Genomic DNA, 21,954 nt, shown 5'->3' with positions numbered 1-21,954 from the left:
AAAAGAAAGTCCTCACCTTTGTATTCTGACCATTGGCAAACAGGTCCACATCGGGATTCCCCTACATCGAATTTAGGGACAAGAAGACCGCTTGGTCCAGGAACCACTCTCCTGGATGGATGACCTTCCTGCTGAGGAAGTCCGCCTGGATATTGTGTGACCCTTTCAGATGTACTGCAGAGATGGACAACAGATGTTTTTCTGCCCAGGAAAAAACCCTTGCAGTGTTTAATTTCAAACTGTCGTATTTCATGCCTCCATGCCAGAGGTAGGCTACTGTGGTCATGTTGTCTGAATAGACACGCACGTGATGATTTTGGATAATGGCTGATGAAGCTTTCAATGCTATTTCCACTGCTTTCAGTTCCCTCAGATTTGAGGAGCTGGAACTGATGTCTGGGGCCATAGTCCTTTGAAGTAGGATCCCTCAACCACAGCCCCCCAGCCTCTTCGACTGGAGTCTGAACAGAGTACCTTCAGGGGAAGCCGATCCCAGCTGACCCCCGCTGGAAATTTCGGTAGTCCAGCCACCATGAGGGCCGATTTCACATGACCGGGAAGAGGAATTCTCCTGGTCAGTATGTTTTGATGTTTTCTCACACATGAGACTGAAGAATTTGTGTATGGCTCTGCACCCAGGAGACTGCCTGGATGCATGAAGTTAGAGATCCCAGAGCAGACATGGACTCCCTTAAGGTTGGCGACCTCTGGTCTCTGAACCTGGAGATCCTCTGAACGAGGAAGAGTTGACGATCCCTGGGTAAGAAGGATGTTCTCTTCTCTGAATCCCAAAAAAAACTCCCAGGAAATTCATCCTTGAAGAAGGATGAAGATCTGATTTCTCCAAATTCAGGATACAGCCTAGGGATTCCAGGTTCTCCAGGGTCTTAAAACATCTAGGTTCAGGCGAGTGATGTATGGAGGGGGATGGAGAAAATCGTCCAGATATGGCATTATGCAAACTCCCTGGCGCCGGATGTAAAATTACTGCTTCCGCCATAATTCTGTCCCCTTCCCAACTCCTGCTGTGTCACCCGAGAGATCACTCTCGCTTGAAGTAGATCTTGCTGGTCTCATAGCAAGGACTCTTGGAGATGTGGAGAATGCAGGGAAGTTAATTAACAGCCGCTGCGGGGGAGGACTCTCGAATTCCAATCTCAGACCTTCCCGTATGGTACAGAGAACCCAATGGTTTGGCTTGCCATCGAGTGAAGAAACGCGAGAGTCGACCTCTGAGTCATTGTCAGGGTTTTGCTGGTGGTGGGAAACAAGGATGTTTTAGCCCTTCCCACCTTTAGGATAACTCCATCGCCCTGTTCTGTCTTTCCCCCTGAAATCCTTCTGGGAGAGCTGGTCACAGGGGGCATGAAAAAACGTTTCCTAGAACTTTTTTGTTTGGCAAGCGATTTCTTTTTATCTGCCCCAGTCCTTGATGATATCCTAGAAAAAGCTACAAAGACATGGTGTCCCTGAAAGGAAATGGTGCAAAGTTAAGTTTTAGAGGTAAGGTCGCCCCCCCATGATTTTAGCCACAAAGCTCTCCTAGCTGAATTAGAGAGGACTGAGGATCTTGCTGCTACCCGGACGGACTCAGCAGATGTATCAGCCAGGAATCTCCTGGCTTTCTGAAGGAGAGGGAGAGAGACAGAATCTCCTCCCTGAAGGTCCCCTGTGTAACGTGATCCTCCAACGTGCGCAGGCAAAGGAATAGAGATCTGGCAACGCACATCGAGGCCACATTCATCTTGAATAGATTAGTAGATGTGTCCCAGGACTTTCTCAGGAAGATCAAGAGCTTACTATCCATAGGATCTTTGAGCTGGGATGAATCCTCGAAAGGGAGAGCCGTCTTTTTGGTCACCCTAGACACGTGCAAATCTACTTTAGGCATCTCCCATAAAGAAACATGTCTGTCAAGGGGAAAGCGATTCCTTAACTCTGAAGGGATGCCAAGCTGTTTCTCAGGGAGGCAATAAAACAAGAAAAAAGCAGCAACACTCCACTTATTGGTGAAAAAACAACCTTAGTCCTTTATTGCATAATAAAGATTATGGACAAGGTATTACGGGTAAAACAAGTGCAGGTTATGCAGGCAAATGAAGCAGGACGACGGCAGTTTCACGCAATATGCGCTTCTATGGGTCATCTAAATAAATTTCATAACGAAACATAAATTAAGTTAAAATTTCTCTGTAAACACAATTAAATGTATAGTCATTTTCAAAGATCTTTCCTTGACTTCTACCAGGTACAATTTAATGTGTGGGGACGGGATTGTGTGTGGTGATGGGGTGGGGGGCGGGATTGTGTGTGGTGATGGGGTGGGGGGCGGGATTGTGTGGGGTGATGTGGTGGGGGGGGCAGGATTGTGTGTGGTGATGTGGTGGGGGGGCGGGATTGTGTGTGGTGATGTGGTGGGGACGGGATTATGTGTGGTGATGTGTTGGGGGGCGGGATTATGTGTGGTGATATGGTGGGGTGCGGGATTATGTGTGGTAATGGGGTGGGGGGCGGGATTGTGTGTGGTGACGTGGTGGGGTGGATTATGTGTGGTGATGTGGTGGGGGGGCGGGATTGTGTGTGGTGATGTGGTGGGGGGGCGGGATTGTGTGTGGTGATGTGGTGGGGGGCGGGATTGTGTGTGGTGATGGGGTGGGGGGCGGGTTTGTGTGTGGTGATGTGGTGGGGGGGCGGGATTGTGTGTGATGATGTGGTGGGGGGGAGGGATTGTGTGTGGTGATGTGGTGGGGGGGCGGGATTGTGTGTGGTGATGTGGTGGGGGGGCGGGATTGTGTGTGGTGATGTGGTGGGGGGGCGGGATTGTGTGTGGTGATGTGGTGGGGGGCGGGATTGTGTGTGGTGATGTGGTGGGGGGCGGGATTGTGTGTGGTGATGTGGTGGGGGGGCGGGATTGTGTGGTGATGTGATGGGGCGGGATTGTGTGGTGATGTGATGGGGCGGGATTATGTGTGGTGATGTGGTGGGGGGCGGGATTATGTGAGGTGACGTGGGGGGCGGGATTGTGTGTGGTAATGGGGTGGGGGGCGGGATTGTGTGTAGTGATGTGGTAGGGGGCGGGATTATATGTGGTGATGTGGTGGGGGGCGGGATTGTGTGTGGTAATGGGGTGGGATTGTGTGTGGTAATGGGGTGGGGGGCGGGATTGTGTGTGGTGATGTGTTGGGGGGCAGAGCTTCTGTGCAGGGGGCGGGAATAGCGAGCAATCCCGATGCTATATATGTCTCCTTTGGAGCCCAGCTACAGTAATGACAGAGCACATAAAATACAGTTGTCACAGACATTTAAGTGGTTAATAGAAGAGAGTGGAGCCACCTTTTGCTATTACAGGCAGATCCTGGCTATGTACCATAGCCATTATCTGCCATGAATATGGTAGACAAGCTCCATACGTCTACTTCAACTTGTGCCATAAATACACAGCCGATGTTGGAAAGGGGTTAAAGCAGTTGTCCATTGTTACGGAGAATAATTTTTGCAATAGCGATTATTACAAATTTTGCACTGTTTGACTGCACAGCCTCTGTTTTTCTGAAGGTTCAACTTTGATTTGGTCCGTTTTCATAAATCAGCTGAGATAAGCTCAGAAAGAAACAGATAAACAAGTTACAGACTCTCCGTCTCACTGTCATAGTGGCCTGACTGACAGATTTCTGTTCACTCATTCTGCAGCCAACAGACAGCGCAACAGAAGAGGGGCTATAAAGACAAACTACAAAATAATGTTATAAAACTCAACTGCAGAAGTTTTTAGCCTAAAATACATTAATTGTAGAGAAAATAAATAAAAAAAATTCCCTAATCCATACAATTCTTTAGTCCTGTTGAATTACTTACAAATTTCAAAAGGCAAATGTTTTCTCTCAAAGCACCAACACATCCAGCGAAGCCGAGTGTGAACATAATGACCCCTACTACCAGAACCAACCATACAGGGTCAAAACCATGAAGCCGAGTCACTTTTGTTATATCAGACAAAATCCCCTGAAAAAAAAAATGAAAAAGATGAGCACGTTATAGGAAGTTTTAGACGCTTTTTATCAAAAAGAAAAGATTAAAAGGCGCAAATTAATTGCACAAATATACGGCTGCAACAAGACAATTTCTACATGCCACATTTATTAGGAACCCTGCACCTTAAAATAAATAGGCCACAGTTCTTGCCAACTATTCTCTCCACCTACATTGGTACAAAAGGCACAATTTGTAATAAACGTGGGCCTATGTGCAACTGACATCTGACATTTACGGCCCATTTCACACTTCCCAGTTCGGACGCAGGACAACTTGGAATCAAAAGGTGAAAGAGTTTTTCTCATTTTTTTATTTTTCAATTTGGCTGCAAAAGATTGCATGAAAAACCGGCACCAAAACGGAAATTGGGCTTAGGCCAGCTCTTGCCACCAAGCGCAAACACTATTTTTATATATCTGTTTATATAAACCCTTTACATGAATATTTAAAAAAAACAAAAAAAAAAACACAACAATACTACACTGTGTTCCAAATTATTATGCAAATTGGATTTAAGTGTCACAAAGATTTAATTGTTTTGTTTTTCAAATAAACTCATGGATGGTATTGTGTCACGGGGCTCAATGGATCACTGAATTCAATCTTAACCCCTTCATGACCGAGGGATTTTTCGTTTTTCCGTGTTCGTTTTTCGCTCCCCTCCTTCCCAGAGCCATAACTTTTTTATTTTTCCGTCAATTTGGCCATGTGAGGGCTTATTTTTTGCGGGACGAGTTGTACTTTTGAACGACATCATTGGTTTTAGCATGTCGTGTACTAGAAAACAGGAAAAAAATTCCAAGTGCGGTGAAATTGCAAAAAAAGTGCAATCCCACATTGGTTTTTTGTTTGGCTTTTTTGCTAGGTTCACTAAATGCTAAAACTGACCTGCCATTATGATTCTCCAGGTCAGTACGAGTTCATAGACATCTAACATGACTAGGTTATTTTTTATCTAAGTGGTGAAAAAAAATTCCAAACTTTGCTAAAAAAAAAAAAAAAAAATTGCGCCATTTTCCGATACTCGTAGCGTCTCCATTTTTCGTGATCTGGGGTCGGTTGAGGGCTTATTTTTTGCGTGCCGAGATGACGTTTTTAATGATAGCATTTCGGTGCAGATACGTTCTTTTGATCGCCCGTTATTGCATTTTAATGCAATGTCGCGGCGACCAAAAAAACGTAATTCTGGCGTTTCGAGTTTTTTTCCAACTACGCTGTTTAGCGATCAGGTTAATTGATAGATCGGGCAATTCTGAGCGCGGCGATACCAAATATGCGTAGATTTGATATTTTTTTTATTGATTTATTTTGATTGGGGCGAAAGGGGGGTGATTTAAACTTTTATGTTTTTTTTATTTTTTTCACATTTTTTTAAACTTTTTTTTTTTAACTTTTGCCATGCTTCAATAGCCTCCATGGGAGGCTAGAAGCAGGCACAGCACGATCGGCTCTGCTACATAGCAGCGATCTGCTGATCGCTGCTATGTAGCAGAATTGCACGTGTGCTGTGAGCGCCGACCACAGGGTGGCGCTCACAGCGACGGGCAATCAGTAACCATAGAGGTCTCAAGGACCTCTATGGCTACAATGGAGACGCATCGACGACCCCCGGACATGTGACGGGGGTCGGCGATGACGTCATTTCCGGCCGCCCGGCCGGAAGCGGTAGTTAAATGCCGCTGTCTGCGTTTGACAGCGGCATTTAACTAGTTAATAGGTGCGGGCAGATCGCGATTCTGCCCGCGCCTATTACGGGCACATGTCAGCTGTTCAAAACAGCTGACATGTCCCGGCTTTGGTGCGGGCTCACCGCGGAGCCCTGCATCAAAGCAGGGGAGCCGGCATCGGACGGTATAGTACGTCCGATGCCGGTAAGGGGTTAAAAACACTTGTGATAATTAGTTTTCCTGGTGATTCAAATTAAAGGAAAACTACTTAAAAATGATGTTCCACATTATTAAGCAGGCCACAGTTTTCAAGTAACATGGGAAAGAAAAAGGATCTCTGCTCCCTAAAAGCATCAAATAGTGCAATGCCTTGGTCAAGGGATGAAAACATTAGATATTTCCCTAAAACTTAAGCGTCATCATTGTACTGTTAAGAGATTTGTGGCTGAATCTAAGCACAGACGTGTTCGTGCTGATAAAGGCATAATGAGGAAGGTTTCTGCCAGATAAATTTATGGGATTAAGAGAGCAGCTGCCAAAATACAATTACAAAGCAGCAAACAATTATTTGAAGCTGCTGGTGCCTCTGGAGTCCCTCGAACCTCAAGGTGTAGGATCCTTCAAAGGCTTGCTGTGGTGCATAAACCTAATATTCAGCCACCCTTTAACAGTGTTCACAAGCAGAAATGGTTAAAGTGGGCCCAGACATACATGAACACTAATTTCCAAATAGTCTTGTTTACTGATGAGTGTCAAGCAACCCTGGATGGTCTAGATGGATGGAGTAGTGTATGGTTGGTGGATTGCTACCATGTCCCAACAAGGCTGCGACGTCAGCAAGGAGGTGGAGGAGTCACATTTTGGGCCAGAATCACGGGGAAACAGCTGGTAGGACACTTTAAGGTTCCTGAAGGTGTGAAAATGACCTCTGCAAAGTATTTAGAGTTTCTGACTGACAACTTTCTTCCATGGTCTAAAAAGTAGAAACGTGCCTTCAGGAGCAAAAGCATCTTCATGCATGACAATGACCCATCTCATGCTGCAAAGAATACCTCTGAGTCATTGGCTGCTATGGGCATAAAAGGAGATAAACTCATGGTGTGGCCACCATCTTTCCCTGACCTCAACCATACAGAGAACCTTTGGAGTATCATCAAGCAAAAGATCTATGAAGGTGGGAGGCAGTTCACATCAAAACTGCAGCTCTGGGAAGCTATTCTGACTTCATGCAAAGAAATACAAGCAGAAACTCTCCAAAAACTTACAAGTTCGATGGATGCAAGAATTGTGAAGGTGATATCAAAGAAGGTAACACGTAACTTGGCCTGTTAGGAGGTTTTAGAGTTAAATAGCTTTTTTGTTCAGTGAATGTGACCTCCTAATGCTGCAAATTTCGCAAATGAGCATTTTCAGTTCTTTAAAACATATCAAATGTTTAGAAATTCTACTATGCCTAATAATTTGGAACAGTGCATCTTGAGTTTTTATTTTTTTTGGAGAGTATACTGTTATCATTGGGAGGTTTCTTCAATAAAATTCGATGTATAATCTAACGGGTGATGATTTATTAGACTCATTTGCACCGACCATTTAGGAAAATCCGAGAAAAATATCATTTGCATAATAATTTGGAACACCGTGTATATAGATGGAAGAATAGTTAGTGTTAAAAAATATTTTGCTTGAAAACTGGAAGAATTGTGATAGTGTTTTACTACAAAGTATCCTTTTTAAAGGTATGAAACAGAAAAAATGTAAATTATGTCAAAAACAGCTTTATGCAAATACTTTTAAACGTAAAAAAAAGACGGAAGTATTCTAAAAATGATACCTTTATTGGCTAACCAGAACAATACTGATTTTTGGCACTCACTGAAAAAGCTCTCCCTCATAGTCTTCATTGGGGGGGGGATGGGCGAGGGGCACATACAACATGTGTTAGTCTACTGCCACCATTTCATCCTAAATGAAAAAAATTGTCTTTACTCCAACGCAACATACTTTGCCTGCTAGCACACTGTGCACCGTTATCTGAAAGGGGGGAGGAGCGCAGGCCCATGCCTTATAAACGTTAATAATGGCCATTCTAATCCATACTATGAGAATTAAAGGAAGTAGGTAATGATGAGGCATTAAATAAAATACAGAAAATTAAATAAATTCTGTAAAAAGCAAATCAAGGCAGCTAAGACTGAGACAGAGAGACTCATTGCCAGAGAGAGTAAAAAGAATCCAAAAATATTCTTTAACTACGTAAATAGTAAGAAACTAAAAAATGATAGTGTTGGCCCCCTTAAAAATAGTCTGGGTGAAATGGTGGAAGAGGATGAGGAAAAAGTCAATGTAGTAAATGACTTTTTTTCATCATGATACAGGAAAGAAATATATCTTGGTACCGTGTTAGCCAGTGGATAGAAAAATATTTAGAATTGAGAGTCCTCAGTGGTTTATTTATTTATGGAACTAAAACCACTTCTGAAGAAACGTGCACAAATGAACAGCGACTTTTTTTCCTTTAAAAGGTATCAACCACTGAGGACTCTCAATTCTAAATATTTTTTTTCATCAGTATTTACACGAGAAAATCCCATGGCAGACAATATGAGCAGTGATAACAAAAATTCCCCATTAAATGTCACCTGCTTAACCCAGCAGGAAGTGCGGCGGCGTCTAAAAATCACTAAAATTGACAAATCTCCGGGCCCGGATGGGATACACCCTCGAGTACTGCAGGAATTAAGTAGAGTCATTGATAGACCATTATTTTTAATCTTTAAAGACTCCATAATAACAGGGTCTGTACCACAGGACTGGCGTATAGCAAATGTGGTGCCAATATTCAAAAAGGGGGCAAAAACTGAACTCGGTAATTATAGGCCAGTAAGCTTAACCTCTCCTGTGGGTAAAATCCTGGAGGGCATTCTAAGGGACGCTATACTGGAGTATCTGAAGAGGAATAACCTCATGACCCAATATCAACATGGGTTTACTAGGGACTGTTCATGTCAGACTAATCTGATCAATTTCTATGAACAGGTAAGTTCCGGACTGGACCAAGGGAACCCAGTGGACGTAGTGTATATGGACTTTTCAAAAGCTTTTGATACGGTGCCACACAAAAGGTTGATACATAAAATGAGAATAATGGGGATAGGGGAAAATATGTGTAAGTGGGGTAAGAGCTGGCTCAGGGATAGGAAAGAGGGTGGTTATTAATGGAGCACACTCGGACTGGGTCGCGGTTAGCAGTGGGGTACCACAGGGGTCAGTTTTGGGCCCTCTTCTTTTTAATATTTATTAATGACCTTGTAGGGGGCATACAGAGTAGAATTTCAATATTTGCAGATGACACTAAACTCTGCAGGGTAATCAATACAGAGGAGGACAATTTTATATTATAGGAGGATTTATGTAAACTAGAAGCTTGGGCTGAAAAATGTAAGGTCATGCACTTGGGTAGAAGTAATAAGATGAATAACTATGTGCTTAATTCTAAAACTCTGGGGGGGGTCTGAATACCAAGATAGATTATTACACATGGGGCTATTTAGTTTGGATAAACGAAGGCTAAGGGGTAATCTTAAAGGGAACCTGTCACCCCGTTTTTTCAGATTGAGATATAAATACTGTTAAATAGGGCCTGCGCTGTGCGTTACTATAGTGTATGTAGTGTACCCTGATTCCCCACCTATGCTGAGAAATACATTACCAAAGTCGCCGTTTTCGCCTGTCAATCAGGCTGGTCAGGTCAGGTGGGCGTGGTGACATCGCTCTTTTCTTCCCCAGCTTTCCGTTGGTGGCGTAGTGGTTTGCGCATGTCGCAGTGACGAATCCACTGCGCGCACGTGAAGAAGCAGCGCGCGATCTGCGCTATTACCCCCTGTCATCGGTGGGGGCGGCCATCTTCCAGGGGCCGCGCGTGCGCAGATGGAGTGCTCTGCTGCACGGGGCTTCAGGAAAATGGCCGCGGGATGCCGCGCGTGCGCAGAAGAGATCACGGCGGCCATTTTCCTGAAGCCGAGATGCAAACTCGGCTTTGGGAAAATGGCCGCCGCGATCTCTTCTGCGCACGCGCGGCCCCAGGAAGATGGCCGCCCCCACCGATGACAGAGGGTAATAGCGCAGCTCGCGCGCTGCTTCTTCACGTGCGCGCAGTGGATTCGTCACTGCGACATGCGCACACCACTACGCCACCAACGGAAAGCTGGGGAAGAAAAGAGCGATGTCACCACGCCCACCTGACCTGACCAGCCTGATTGACAGGCGAAAACGGCGACTTTGGTAATGTATTTCTCAGCATAGGTGGGGAATCAGGGTACACTACATACACTATAGTAACGCACAGCGCAGGCCCTATTTAACAGTATTTATAGCTCAATCTGAAAAAACGGGGTGACAGGTTCCCTTTAAACCAAGCTCTGGCACCGACACTCCAGAGCGGAGCGTGCGGCTCCATGTATTGCTATGTTAGGCAATATTCACTCTTAACTAGAAAACACCAGCATTAGGCCCTCAAACACTGTGCATATAAGACAACCAAATGTTCACCATCCTAAATGCTACCCACAGCAGGAAAACACACAAAAAAAGATAACTATGCTTATCCCAGTCTAAAAGGTACCGTCACACTCAGCAACTTTTGAACGATAACGATAGCGATCCGTGACGTTGCAGCGTCCTGGATAGCGATATCGTTGTGTTTGACACGCAGCAGCGATTAGAATCCTGCTGTGACATCGCTGGTCGTTGCTGAAAGTCCAGAACTTTATTTAGTCGCTGGATCACCTGCTGACATCGCTGAATCGGCGTGTGTGACGCCGATCCAGCGATGTCTTCACTGGTAACCAGGGTAAACATCGGGTTACTAAGCGCAGGGCTGCGCTTAGTAACCCGACGTTTACCCTGGTTACCATTGTAAAAGTAAAAAAAAAAAACACTACATACTTACATTCCTTTCACGTCCCCCAGCGTCAGCGCCGGCCGGCTGTAAAGCAGAGCACAGCAGTGACGTCACCGCTCTGCTTTCCGGCCGGCGCTTACACAGTGCAGGGAAGCTGACGCTGGGGGATGCGACAGGAGTGTAAGTATGTAGTGTTTTTTTTTTTACTTTTACAATGGTAACCAGGGTAAACATCGGGTTACTAAGCGTGGCCCTGCGCTTAGTAACCCGATGTTTACCCTGGTTACCCGGGGACTTCGGCATCGTTGGTCGCTGGAGAGCTGTCTGTGTGACAGCTCTCCAGCAACGCTGCAGCGATCAACATCGTTGTCTATATCGCTGCAGCGTCGCTTAATGTGACGGTACCTTAACCCTTCCAAGGCTACAAAGGAGGAAGGAGGTGGAGGAGGGAGGTGGAGGAGGGAGGTGAATGGGGGGGTGGGAACAAACACCCACTAAGAGAAAGAAGAAAAAAAACGATCAAGGGAAGCAAGAATAGCAGGATCACAACAGGGATAGGACCTCTTCTCATGCTTAGTCTTCAACTACATGTGGGAATGACCAGGCTATAGGACCACTACCTGATTGTCAAGATGCAGTATATGGTCCAGCCATACAGTTGCGAGAGGATACAGACTGAACAAAATATTGTACTCTACTTCACTGTGTGGGTGAAACAAAGTGCACAATTACGAGCAAAACACTCGTTCATAGGGTGAAATAATTTTTTATGTAGCATAAAAAAAAAATAATAATTGTTCTCGGTGATGCCCTGTCCTGTGTGCACAGGGTTCCCACTGCCGAGAACTATGGCCGCCTGTGTGCACTGAATCAACTAGTATATATCTGGACATAGCCTTGGAGGAGGAGTGAAGAGTGTCCACACTGTGTCAGTCTGTTGGAGGTGTGAAATTAGTCCATGTAGAATCATCTCTGAAAGCGTACAACTATATTTTTTCTTGTTAGCCAGTACAGGTATCACTCCTGAAATACTTTTGTCTTTCTGGGTATAAGAGCATTTACACAGACTTTTTGGCTACAAGGTAGCACTTTTTTTTTTTACATCACAATAACAGTTTTACAAATTCAGCACAACAATGAACCACTTCCTCCAGTGACCAAGAACAAAAGAACTTACTTCTATGAGTAGGAGCATGTCCTCACCACAGGAAGGACTTTTTTTTTTTACCGCTTGTGTGATGCACTTAAGTCTCATACCCACCTGTTGTCTTCCACTTCTATCACCGCCACTTCCGACAATCTCCGGCAGTTTGTGACCTGCCGAATTGCTCCAGTGTTTCATGGAACGAGCCGGAGGTCACTCTTAAATGCAAGTCTATGAGCGTCACCTTCTGGTTCTCATAGACTTGCATTGCAAGCTTGTGACATAACTTCTGACTTCCGGCCAATCAATCAGAAGTTGCAGTCACAAGATGGCAACGTGGGAACAAAGTGGTGCAAAAGAAAAGTGAAGATGCTGGAGGGTGAATATACGAGCGAGGCCAGGGACCATACATTAAATGCACCACTCAAGCTTTTTTGAGTGGTGATTTCAGCATACAAGGGTACAAAGGTTAGTGTCACTCACTTGCACATCAGGAGGTGATACTACATTTTAATGTGGAATTTGTTAGCCAGTTTATTTATTTTACTCACTTATACAGCACTATTAATTCCACAGCGCTTCACATAGTGATGTAGAAAAGGTTAGAAAAAGTTCCAGCTTCTGATAAAATTCCCCAAATAATCTTTATTCCATCAAAAAGAATTAAAAGCAGTGGACAGGATTAGAGTTGAGCCACTTTTACTTTTTTCGGAATGAGTAGGGTTTTGCAAAACCAGACTTTGTGAAAAGTCGGGTCAGGTGAAATCGGCCGATTATTTCGAAAAGTCGGGGGCCAACCGAAACACGAAACCCAATGCAAGTCAATGGGGAATCAAAGTTGGCAGTGAGTGGAGGACAGGAAAACACCTACAGTGCCCATTTTAATGCCAAAAACATCAATTCTTATTTCTTAAGCTTGTCAATCTTAATGTACTTTATAATAATAGTTAGGCATTGAAAACTGGGGGTCATTTGGCTAAAGTTATGTGAGGGTAGGGCTGGCTCAAGATTTTCGTGGGCCCAGGAAACGCAGATTACGTCACGGCGGTGGAGCAGGGAGAGGTATTTCAACTTTGCAAGTGCTATGATCCGGAGCAAGCAGAGGGGCCCACTCGTTGGCACTTGGCTCTGGCACAGGGCCTTTCATAGTACAGCGGTGTGTTTGACGGCAGGTGGCGCCTCCCACTGCCAGAGACACTTTTGCGTACTATGAGGGGCCCTGTGCCAGTGCCAACGAGTATGCCCCCCACCTGATGAAGGAACCTGCACTTTCATCTGCACCTTCCTCTTTGTCCCCGGGTAAGATGGCATAGTATGCGGGAAGGGGAACCTGACTTTCAGCAGGGTCAGAATCAGGCTGTGTAGATTGCAAGGGGAATGTAGTGGTATGGGTCAATGTACCAGCAGACTTATCTAGCAGTGGCTGGGCAATGGGCAGGATGAGGAGGAAACACAGATATAGGCCCAAATAATAAAGTAGGCTAAATGCAGTTCAAAATTGGTAACAGGACTAACCAGGCGGCATTGCTTTGTTCAGTGGAGGACAACTGTAATGAGTGGCAGACACAGTTTGTAGGCCCAAATAATAAAGTGGGCTAAATGTCTGCCAAAAAATGGTTCATAAATAAACAGGTGGCATAGCTAGGTACTGGGGTGGGCTCCTCTGCCGAGTAGCAGACAGTGGTAGTTGGCGCAAAGTATTAACTGGTCTAAATGGAGGCCAGGGCCCCTATATATTTTAACTATCCTCTATCATTTCAACAAATTTGTATTGGCAGTGCCACTGAAGGATTTAACAGCACAGACTACACAGTGGTGGAGCAGGGAGAGGTAAGTATCGCAAGTGGTAGAGCACTGTTCGAGCTGGGGGGGGGGGGGGAACACTCTCTCGTGGGCAGCGGTACTGGCACAGGGCCCCTCATATTACGACGGTGTGTCTGACGTTGGTTGTGCACCACCACCGTCAGAGACGCTTCATTGTACTATGAGGGACCCTGTGCCAGTGCCGTCGCCCAAGAGTGGGTGCACCCACCTGTCCAGGCAAACTGCACTCGCACGGGTGCTTGCGCCAGGCGGTGACCACGGCCCTGTGGGGGGATCAGCCCATTTAGGGAGGTATAAAAATGGCCTACGGTGGACATTCAGCAGCTGCAAATGGAGGAATTGGAGAAGTCAGTAAGACAAGGCCAAAAGCAAGACATTTTTCAGGCAAGCTACGTGTCAGCAGGAGAAGGTGGGGCAAAATAATTTGAAATCCATGATTGGTTCATTTTAATGAAGGTTAGATCATCAACATTCTGGGTAGCCAGACGTGTCCTTTTTTCGGTCATTATTTAACCAGCAGCACTGAAGACTCTTTCTGATAGCACACTAGAAGCAGGGCAAGCAAGCTCCTGTAATGCATATTCTGCCAATTCAGGCCAGGTGTCTATTTTACACGCCCAGTAATCAAAGGGGAATGACCTGTGAGGGAGAAGATCCATAAGGGAGGAAAAGTAGTTCGTAACCATACTAGACAAATGTTGTCTCCTGTAACTTTGAATCGATGCAGCAGTACCTGTCGTGTCAGCAGTCAGTGCAAAATCACTCCACAACCTGGTCATAAAACCCCTCTGTCCAACGCCACTTCGGAATTGTGCACCTCTAACACCTCTGCCATGTTGCCCCCTACAGCTCGTGTGAGAACCATCACCGCCGCTGTGTGCTGGGAATGCCTGAACCAAACGGTCTACAAGAGTTGCTTGTTTAGTAGCCAATATTTGCTCAAGGTTCTCATGTGGCATGATATTTTGTAATTTTCCTTTATATCGTGGATCCAGGGAGGCAGGCCAACCAGTAATCGTCATCGGTCATCATTTTGATAATGCGGGGGTCCCTTTTTGGGATACGCAAGGCATACTCAGCCATGTGGGCCAATGTTCCAGGTGTCAATTCACTGCTCGTGCTGGGTTGAGGAGCACTTTCTTGCAAATCAACATCACTTGTGTCCCGCAAAAACCCTGTACCTGACCTTGCAACGCCACCAGTTTCTATTGCCCCCTGACAAGCATCCTCCTCCCATAAATATTCATCCCCATCATCCTCCTCCTCTTCGTTGGCCACCTCGTCCAGGACAGTTCCCTGAGCAGACAATGGCTGACTTATCAAGGCTTCCCTCCTCCTCGACTGCAGACACCAGCTCCTTAATGTGCGGCAAACTTTGCATCAGCAGACGCATTAGTGGGATGCTCATGCTTATGATGGCGTCGTCTGCACTTACCAGCCGTGTGCATTCCTCAAAACACTGAAGGACTTGACAGAGGTCTTGGAGCTTCGACCACTGCACACCAGACAACTCCATGTCTGCCATCCAAATGCCTGCCCGTGTATGTGTATCCTCCCACAAATTAATTACAGCACGCCTCTGTTCGCAAAGCCTCTGAAAAATGTGCAGTGTGGAGTTCCACCTTGTTGCAACGTCGATTATTAGGTGGTGCTGGGAAAGATTCAGCGATCGCTGAAGGTTCAGCATACGGCTGGAGTGTACGGGCGACCGGCGGATGTGCGAGCAAAGTCTTCGCACCTTCAGGAGCAAGGCTGGTAACTCCGGATAATTTTTGAGGAAGCACTGCACCACCAGGTTCAAGGTGTGAGCCAGGCAAGGTATGTGTTTCAGTTCTGAAATGGCTATGGCAGCCATAAAATTCCTTCCGTTATCACTGACTAGCTTGCCTGCCTCAAGATGTACACCGCCCAGCCATGACTTTGTTGCTGCAAGTACTCGGCCAGTACTTACGCGGTGTGTCTGTTGTCGCCCAAACACTTCATTTGGAACACAGCCTGCTGACGCTTACCACTAGCTGTTCGATAATGGGACACCTTGTGTGCAACACTGGCAGCTGCAGATGGAGTGGTCGTGCGAATGCGCTCTGTGGACGAGCTTTCGCTTCTGGAGGTGGAGGAGGAGGAGGAGGAGGGGTGGCGAATGCCTACAGCCAACTGTTTCCTAGACCGTGGGCTAGGCAGAACTGTCCCACTATGGCTGTCCCCTGTGGACCCTGCATCCACCACATTAGCCCAGTGTGCCGTGATGGATATGTAACGTCCCTGGCCATGCCTACTGGTCTATACATCTGTTGTGAGGTGCACCTTTCTACTGACCGATTGCCTGAGTGCATGGACAATGCGGTCTTTGACATGCTGGTGGAGGGCTGAGATGGCTTGTCTTGCAAAGAAGTGCCGACTGGGTAGGTCATAGCGTGGTATTGCGTAGGCCATAAGGGCTTTGAAAGCTTCGCTTTCAACCAACCGGTAGGGCATCATCTCTAACGAGATTAGTCTAGCAATGTGGGTGTTCAAACCCTGTGTACGTGGATAAGTACTTTCCTTTTCCTAACGAGAGTCTCTTGTAGGGTGAGCTGGACTGGAGAAGTGCATATGGTGGAACTAGCGGTGGTGGTGGTGGTGGTCATGGCGGATTGACTGCTTTGGCCTTGCGATGATACCTCCACATTTGCTGCTGGTGATGTCCTAACCGGTGGGCTTACAGTGAGGGAAGCAATGTAGCGTTACTGACTACCTTCATTCTGAGCAGGTGCACCAACGGTACGGGACGTATGGTAGTTAGTCCAGGCATGCAAGTGCATGGTGGTTAAATATCTAAGCATGCACGTTATATTTAAATTTTGAAGATTCTTCCCTCTGCTAAAGGTCTTTGCGCATTTCTTACAGATAACTTTTGACTGATCATTCGGATCTTGGTTAAAAGATTGCCACACTACACTCTTCCTACTATGGAATACCTTGTCAGGCATTGCACGCTGTGCTACTTTCACCGGATGGCCACGCTGTCCTACAACTGTTTTTGACAAACGTTTTTGGCCTAATACAGGCCTGCCAGATGACAGCTTTTGCGATGTAGATGGCTGCTGCGGATCATCCTCCTCCGCTTCTGAGCTCCTGGCAGCGGCACCCTCTTCCCCCAATGGCTGCCAATCTGGGTCAACAACTGGGTCATCTATCATCTCCTCTTCAATGTCATGTGCACCTTCCTCTGACCGTGTAAGGTGCTATAGCTTTCGGGACGGGGCACCATAGTCTCATAAGGGTCAGATTCTGGCTCAGTACACTGCGAGGGCAATGTAGTAATCTGAGTCAATGGAACAGCATAATAATCTAGCTGTGGCTGTATATCAGTGCACTCCATGTCAGATTCATCTTGTAATGGGCAGTTAACAATTTCCCTTTCTAACCTAGGCACGGTATGTGTAATGAGCTCAATGGAGTAACCTGTAGTGTCGCCTGACGCATCCTTCACTTTTGGTTTGGGTGAAGGACACAAGGAAACGTCTTGTTCCTAGCCGGGAGAATCCACTGACGACTCGCTGCTTTTATATTTGGAACTTTCTGAAGAGGAGGCGAGAGAGCTAGAGGTTGAGTCAGCAAGGAAAGCCAAAACTTTTTCCTGCTGCTCCGGCTTTAAAAGCTGTTTTCCAACTCCCAGATAAGGGAGCCTTCGAGGCGTTGTGTAGCCAGACGATGATGCTGGCTCAACACCTCCAGCCTTAGGTGCTATTGTGCTTTTGCCACTACCACCAGATGCACCACCACTACCACCATCAGTACCAGCTGGCAACCACCGCCCATGGCCTCTTCCACCAGACATCCTAATTTTTTGGAAAATCTAACCAAACTAACAACCGTTATATGGTACTGTAAAACAAGGTAGAAGGTGTATATAAACTTGTTGAGAATTTAAATCTCCCTTTTTTTGGGAGACTGAACCAAAACTCAGGCCCTGTGCATAACACAACACAATGTAAGTGGCAGAAAGTGGCTGGAAGATATATGAAAAAATACAAGGACTGTAGTACAATTTCAATCTCCCTACAGTGATCTCAGGAAAAGTATGGCAGCAATAAAAAGCACTGCTGCACACAAGTGTGGACAAATAAACAAGATAACTGTGCAGAAAGGAGCAACAGGATTTTTGCTTTTTAAAAAGCAGTTGGCGTGCAAACAGCAATGCAGCTATCAGGGAGCCTTATAAGGCAGCCTAATACGCTACAGAGCTGATGCACAAAAATATAGCCTCCACTGTCCCTGCAAAGAAAAGGTGGTGTTGGACAGTGAAAATCGCTACAGCACAAGCAGTTTTGGGGTTAATCTTCCCTCCCTAACTATATCCCTTCTTCTGATGAAGCTGCAGCAACATCTCCCTATGCTATGATCGGCAGAAGTAAGATGGCGGTCGGCGTGCACGCCCCGTTATTGCCCCTGTGACGCCGCAGAAAGCAAGCCAATCACTGTCATGCCCTTCTCTAAGAAGGTGGGGACCGAGACCTATGTCATCATGCTGCCCACTCTCTGCGTCCTCCTTCATTGGCTGAAAAATGGCGCTGAAAGTGTCATACGAAACGCGACTTTAGTGCGAAGATCGCCGACCTCATGGCCAATCCCACACTAGGATCGGGTCGGGTTTCATGAAACCCGACTTAGCCGAAAGTCGGCGATTTTTGAATTTGTCCGATCCGTTTCGCTCAACCCTAGACAGGATCACAGCTTCCTTTTCTGCATTTGCCAGCACGAGTGGTCGGCTCGTGGTTCCGTGCACGCTGGATCCTAATGCACTTTAAATGAGCATTGGCATTACCCTTGTTCTCTTTAGTGATGTACACTGCTTAGGTCAATGATTGGCTGCAATGGTCAGGTGGGATATAAAGGATGCCACCTCCCCAGCCAAGCTAAACATATGACCAGCGAGTAGCATCAGTCTCCGCTTACTGGCAGCAGCAATGATGGCACATGCCGAGGCAACCCATTTAGATGGTACGAGCAATTGAGCTCAGTAACTGGCTGCAGCAGTTATGCACAAGGTAGTCATCACATCACTGCTTCAGCAAGTGAGCAGTGAGAGGTAGCGCTGGACTCTGGGGATGGGGGCTACACGTTATTTAACCCAGGACAAGATTTTACACGGGAAACAAATGTAATTGGAAATCGCGGACAAGACAATAAGCTGCAATAGAAAAGTATCGCAATGTATTTCTACTGCACCACTGATGTAATTGCTGATACAATCTTCTTAAGTCCCTCAAAACATTGACTTGATATTCTCATTTGATATCCTCATTAAAGCATAATCGTCATTAGTCAAAAAAAAAACTTTACATGTCATTTTTTAAAGGGAACCTGTTAAATCTAGAAACATTATTTACCTACAGACATGATGGTGATCTGCAGATAAATAGCATTTACATCATGTCTAGCTGTATTAATAATAGAAGAGCAGCTACAGGGAGAAAATTAACCTTAAAAGTTAGTAATTTGTGCTTTCACGCACTGGGGCTTTTTTAAACTCATACTTCCTGTTCTTTCAGGATGAGTTTCCAGCAAAGCTTTTTATCGTCAGAGGCAGGACTACAATTACAGCCCAACCTCTCTACACAGTGGATAAAACAGGATCCACCAATCACAACAGGTGATGTCTCAGCTGCCCCTGCCCCTCAGAATGACTTTTGGACATGCTCATTAGATGCTTCAATACAAAACAGAGCCTATTGCCATTAATGTTCATGTGGATAACCTGAAGCACCAAGTCAGTAAGTATGAGTCAAGACCTGGACCAGTGGGGTCAAACATGGACCAACTGGCTCATCTTTTAAACGGCTAAATAATCATATGCCATATTTTTTGGACTATAAGATGCACTTTGTCCTCCCAAAAAGTGGAGGAAAATGGGGAAGGTTCTTATAGTCTGGATATATTGGCTCTGGCTGTTGTGGGGAGGTGGAGGAGCGGTATCGGAGGAGCAGCGAGTCACAGTGGCAGGAGCCGGCGGCTGTGGCTAACTCCTGTGCCTGCTGCTAAAGAGAAATGAATATGCACTGCATTCCACACCCATGGGGGTCAAAGAATGTTCATTTCTTCCTGGCATCCTGGAATGATTGATTGGCCCTATCCCCTTGCTGGTATGATTGGCCCCATCCCAGTCCTGGTATTCCTGGCCCCATCAGAAAAGATGAAAAAAAAAAGAAAACCTTTACTCTTACCTTCCTCTGCTCCCTCGGAGTCACAGCGTCCTGCTCTGGTGCCAGCAGCTGCTTAACGCTTGTAATCTTCCTGTTGCTTCCGGCGGTTCCGTTGGTGGCGTAGTGGTGTGCGCATGTCCAAGTGCCGAATCCACTGCGCGCAGGTGAAGAAAAAGCGCGCGATCTACGCTATTACCCTTGTCATCGGTGGGGGCGGCCATCTTCCTGAGGCCGCGCGTGCGCAGATGGAGTGCTCTGCTGCACGGGGCTTCAGGAAAATGGCCGTGGGATGCAGCGCGTGCGCAGATGGAGATCGCGGCGGCCATTTTCCCGAAGCAGAGTTTGCATCTGAATATTCATTTCTTTTAAGTATCGGCACACGTAACCTCCGGCCCCAGCAACAGGAAGCAGGCTGACAGTGTGCGCTACTGTCTGTCTGTCTGTTCTGATAAACACCCGGTGAGTATTCCGGCAGCTGTGCTCTGCTTGTGAGCAGCGCATGACGTCCCTGCCATGCGCTGCTTACAAGCATTAAGCAGATGCTGGCACCGGAGCAGGACGCTGCGACTGAGAGGGAGCGGAGGAAGGTAAGAGTTAGGGTAAGTTCACACGGGGCGTTATTGCTTTTGATTCTGCAGCAAAACCTTACCTTCTTGGCAAGGAAAGAAGCTGCGTCAAAAATGCAGGTTTAGGTGCGTTTTTGGTGCGTTATTTTGCTGCGTTTCCTTCCTCTTTGTCCATGCTAATGTCCTTGAATTTTCAGCAGCAAAAACGCAGCAAACAATAATACCTGCGTTTTTTCAACACCCTTTCAAGTCAATGGTGGAAAAACGCAGCAAAATGCTGAAAGAAGTGACATTCTCTATGTCCAAAAAATGCAGCAATACACAAAATACTGATCACACACAAAACCAATGTGTGTACATGAGATTTCTGATATCTTATAGACTTTGCTGGTACTGTAAAAAGCAGCTGAAAATTAGCATGAAATAACGCAGCAAAAAAGCCCTGTGTGAACTTACCCTAAAGTTTTTGCTTTTTTAATCTTTTCTGATGGGGCCATGGATACCAGGACTAGGATGGGACCAATCAATGATACCAGGAACGGGATGGGGCCAATCAATGATACCAGGAACGGGATGGGGCCAATTAATGATACCAGGAACGGGATGGGGCCAATCAATGATACCAGGAAATGGATGGGGCCAATCAATGATACCAGGAATGGGATGAGGCCAATCAATCATATCAGAATAAGCATGGGACCACGCATACCAGGACTGGGATGGGGCCAATCATACCAGGATGGGGATGAGGGCCATGCATACAAGGATAGGGACGAGGGGACCATATTTACCAGGATAGGTGATCTTAAGTACAGAATTGACCACATTTTTTTGCTTCAGTTTTTTTTTCCTAATTTGTTCCTCAAAAACCTAAGTGCGTCTTATGGTATGGTGCATCTTATAGCATGAAAAATACGGTAAATGTTTTGGGGATAGGAGTTTGACATGTTCCCTTTAGCACATTTTTTTGCCACTTCCATTGGAAAGGAAATCATGATTGATTTTTGTTTAACTAGTCAGAAAGAAAGTATGCAAATACTTACTTTTTCACTCCAAGCCCACAGACCAATTCCCAGAAGTACCATTCCAGAAAGCTAAGGAGAGAACATTAGCAGAGGTTAGACACATCTACACCAATACAAATACAAACATATAATGTATATGCACACTTTTCTCATGGACAATACAATTGTAGCATATGACAATTATGATGTATCCCTTTAGATATACAGTACCACTTAAAACTCACCCAAAATATGATGTTGTAGCTGAAGAGAAGGTACTTGTAACAGCAGCTGACTTCCGCTGTGCTGTATCGATAGTAGTGCATGGTGTCAGATAGGAGGCCTAAAGAAGAAGAATGACGACACTGTAATATGCATCAATAAATAAATGCCAACAGAACAATAATCAGTAGGAAACTCAAGCCCTCAGAAGGCTTGTCTCTTCAAGACCTCTCTTGTCCTTGTGTCCTACCGTACTAGGAAATTTGGCATAAGAGAGCAGAAACCCATTCCTCCAAGTCAGAATGGAAAGCTGCACTTTATAGCAGCTTCTCCACTGGCTATCTGGTTTCTTTTTTTATTATTTCAAGTTGCAAATTGTTGCCCCTCTCTCCGCAAGTTGTTTTGGGTAC

The 21,954-nt window shown here is 45.9% G+C and overlaps 1 protein-coding gene across 1 annotated transcript in view; it reads right to left on the bottom strand.

Annotated features, from left to right (window-relative positions):
• TSPAN14 (tetraspanin 14) overlaps positions 1 to 21,954 on the bottom strand; it is a 77,479-nt gene that overhangs the window by 17,148 nt on the left and 38,377 nt on the right. The window contains exons 2-4 of the mRNA XM_069753122.1: positions 21,568 to 21,665; positions 21,362 to 21,412; positions 3,856 to 4,002 (exon numbers count right to left, since the gene is read on the bottom strand). Coding sequence (XP_069609223.1) covers positions 3,856 to 4,002; positions 21,362 to 21,412; positions 21,568 to 21,648 — 279 coding nt within the window. The 5' untranslated portion in view covers positions 21,649 to 21,665. The remainder of the gene's footprint in view (positions 1 to 3,855; positions 4,003 to 21,361; positions 21,413 to 21,567; positions 21,666 to 21,954) is intronic.

Source organism: Ranitomeya imitator, chromosome 2, assembly GCF_032444005.1.
Source record: "Ranitomeya imitator isolate aRanImi1 chromosome 2, aRanImi1.pri, whole genome shotgun sequence".
Classification (NCBI taxonomy): Eukaryota; Metazoa; Chordata; class Amphibia; order Anura; family Dendrobatidae; genus Ranitomeya; species Ranitomeya imitator.
Note: the sequence above shows the minus strand (reverse complement) of the source record. Positions and strands in the feature narration are given on the sequence as shown.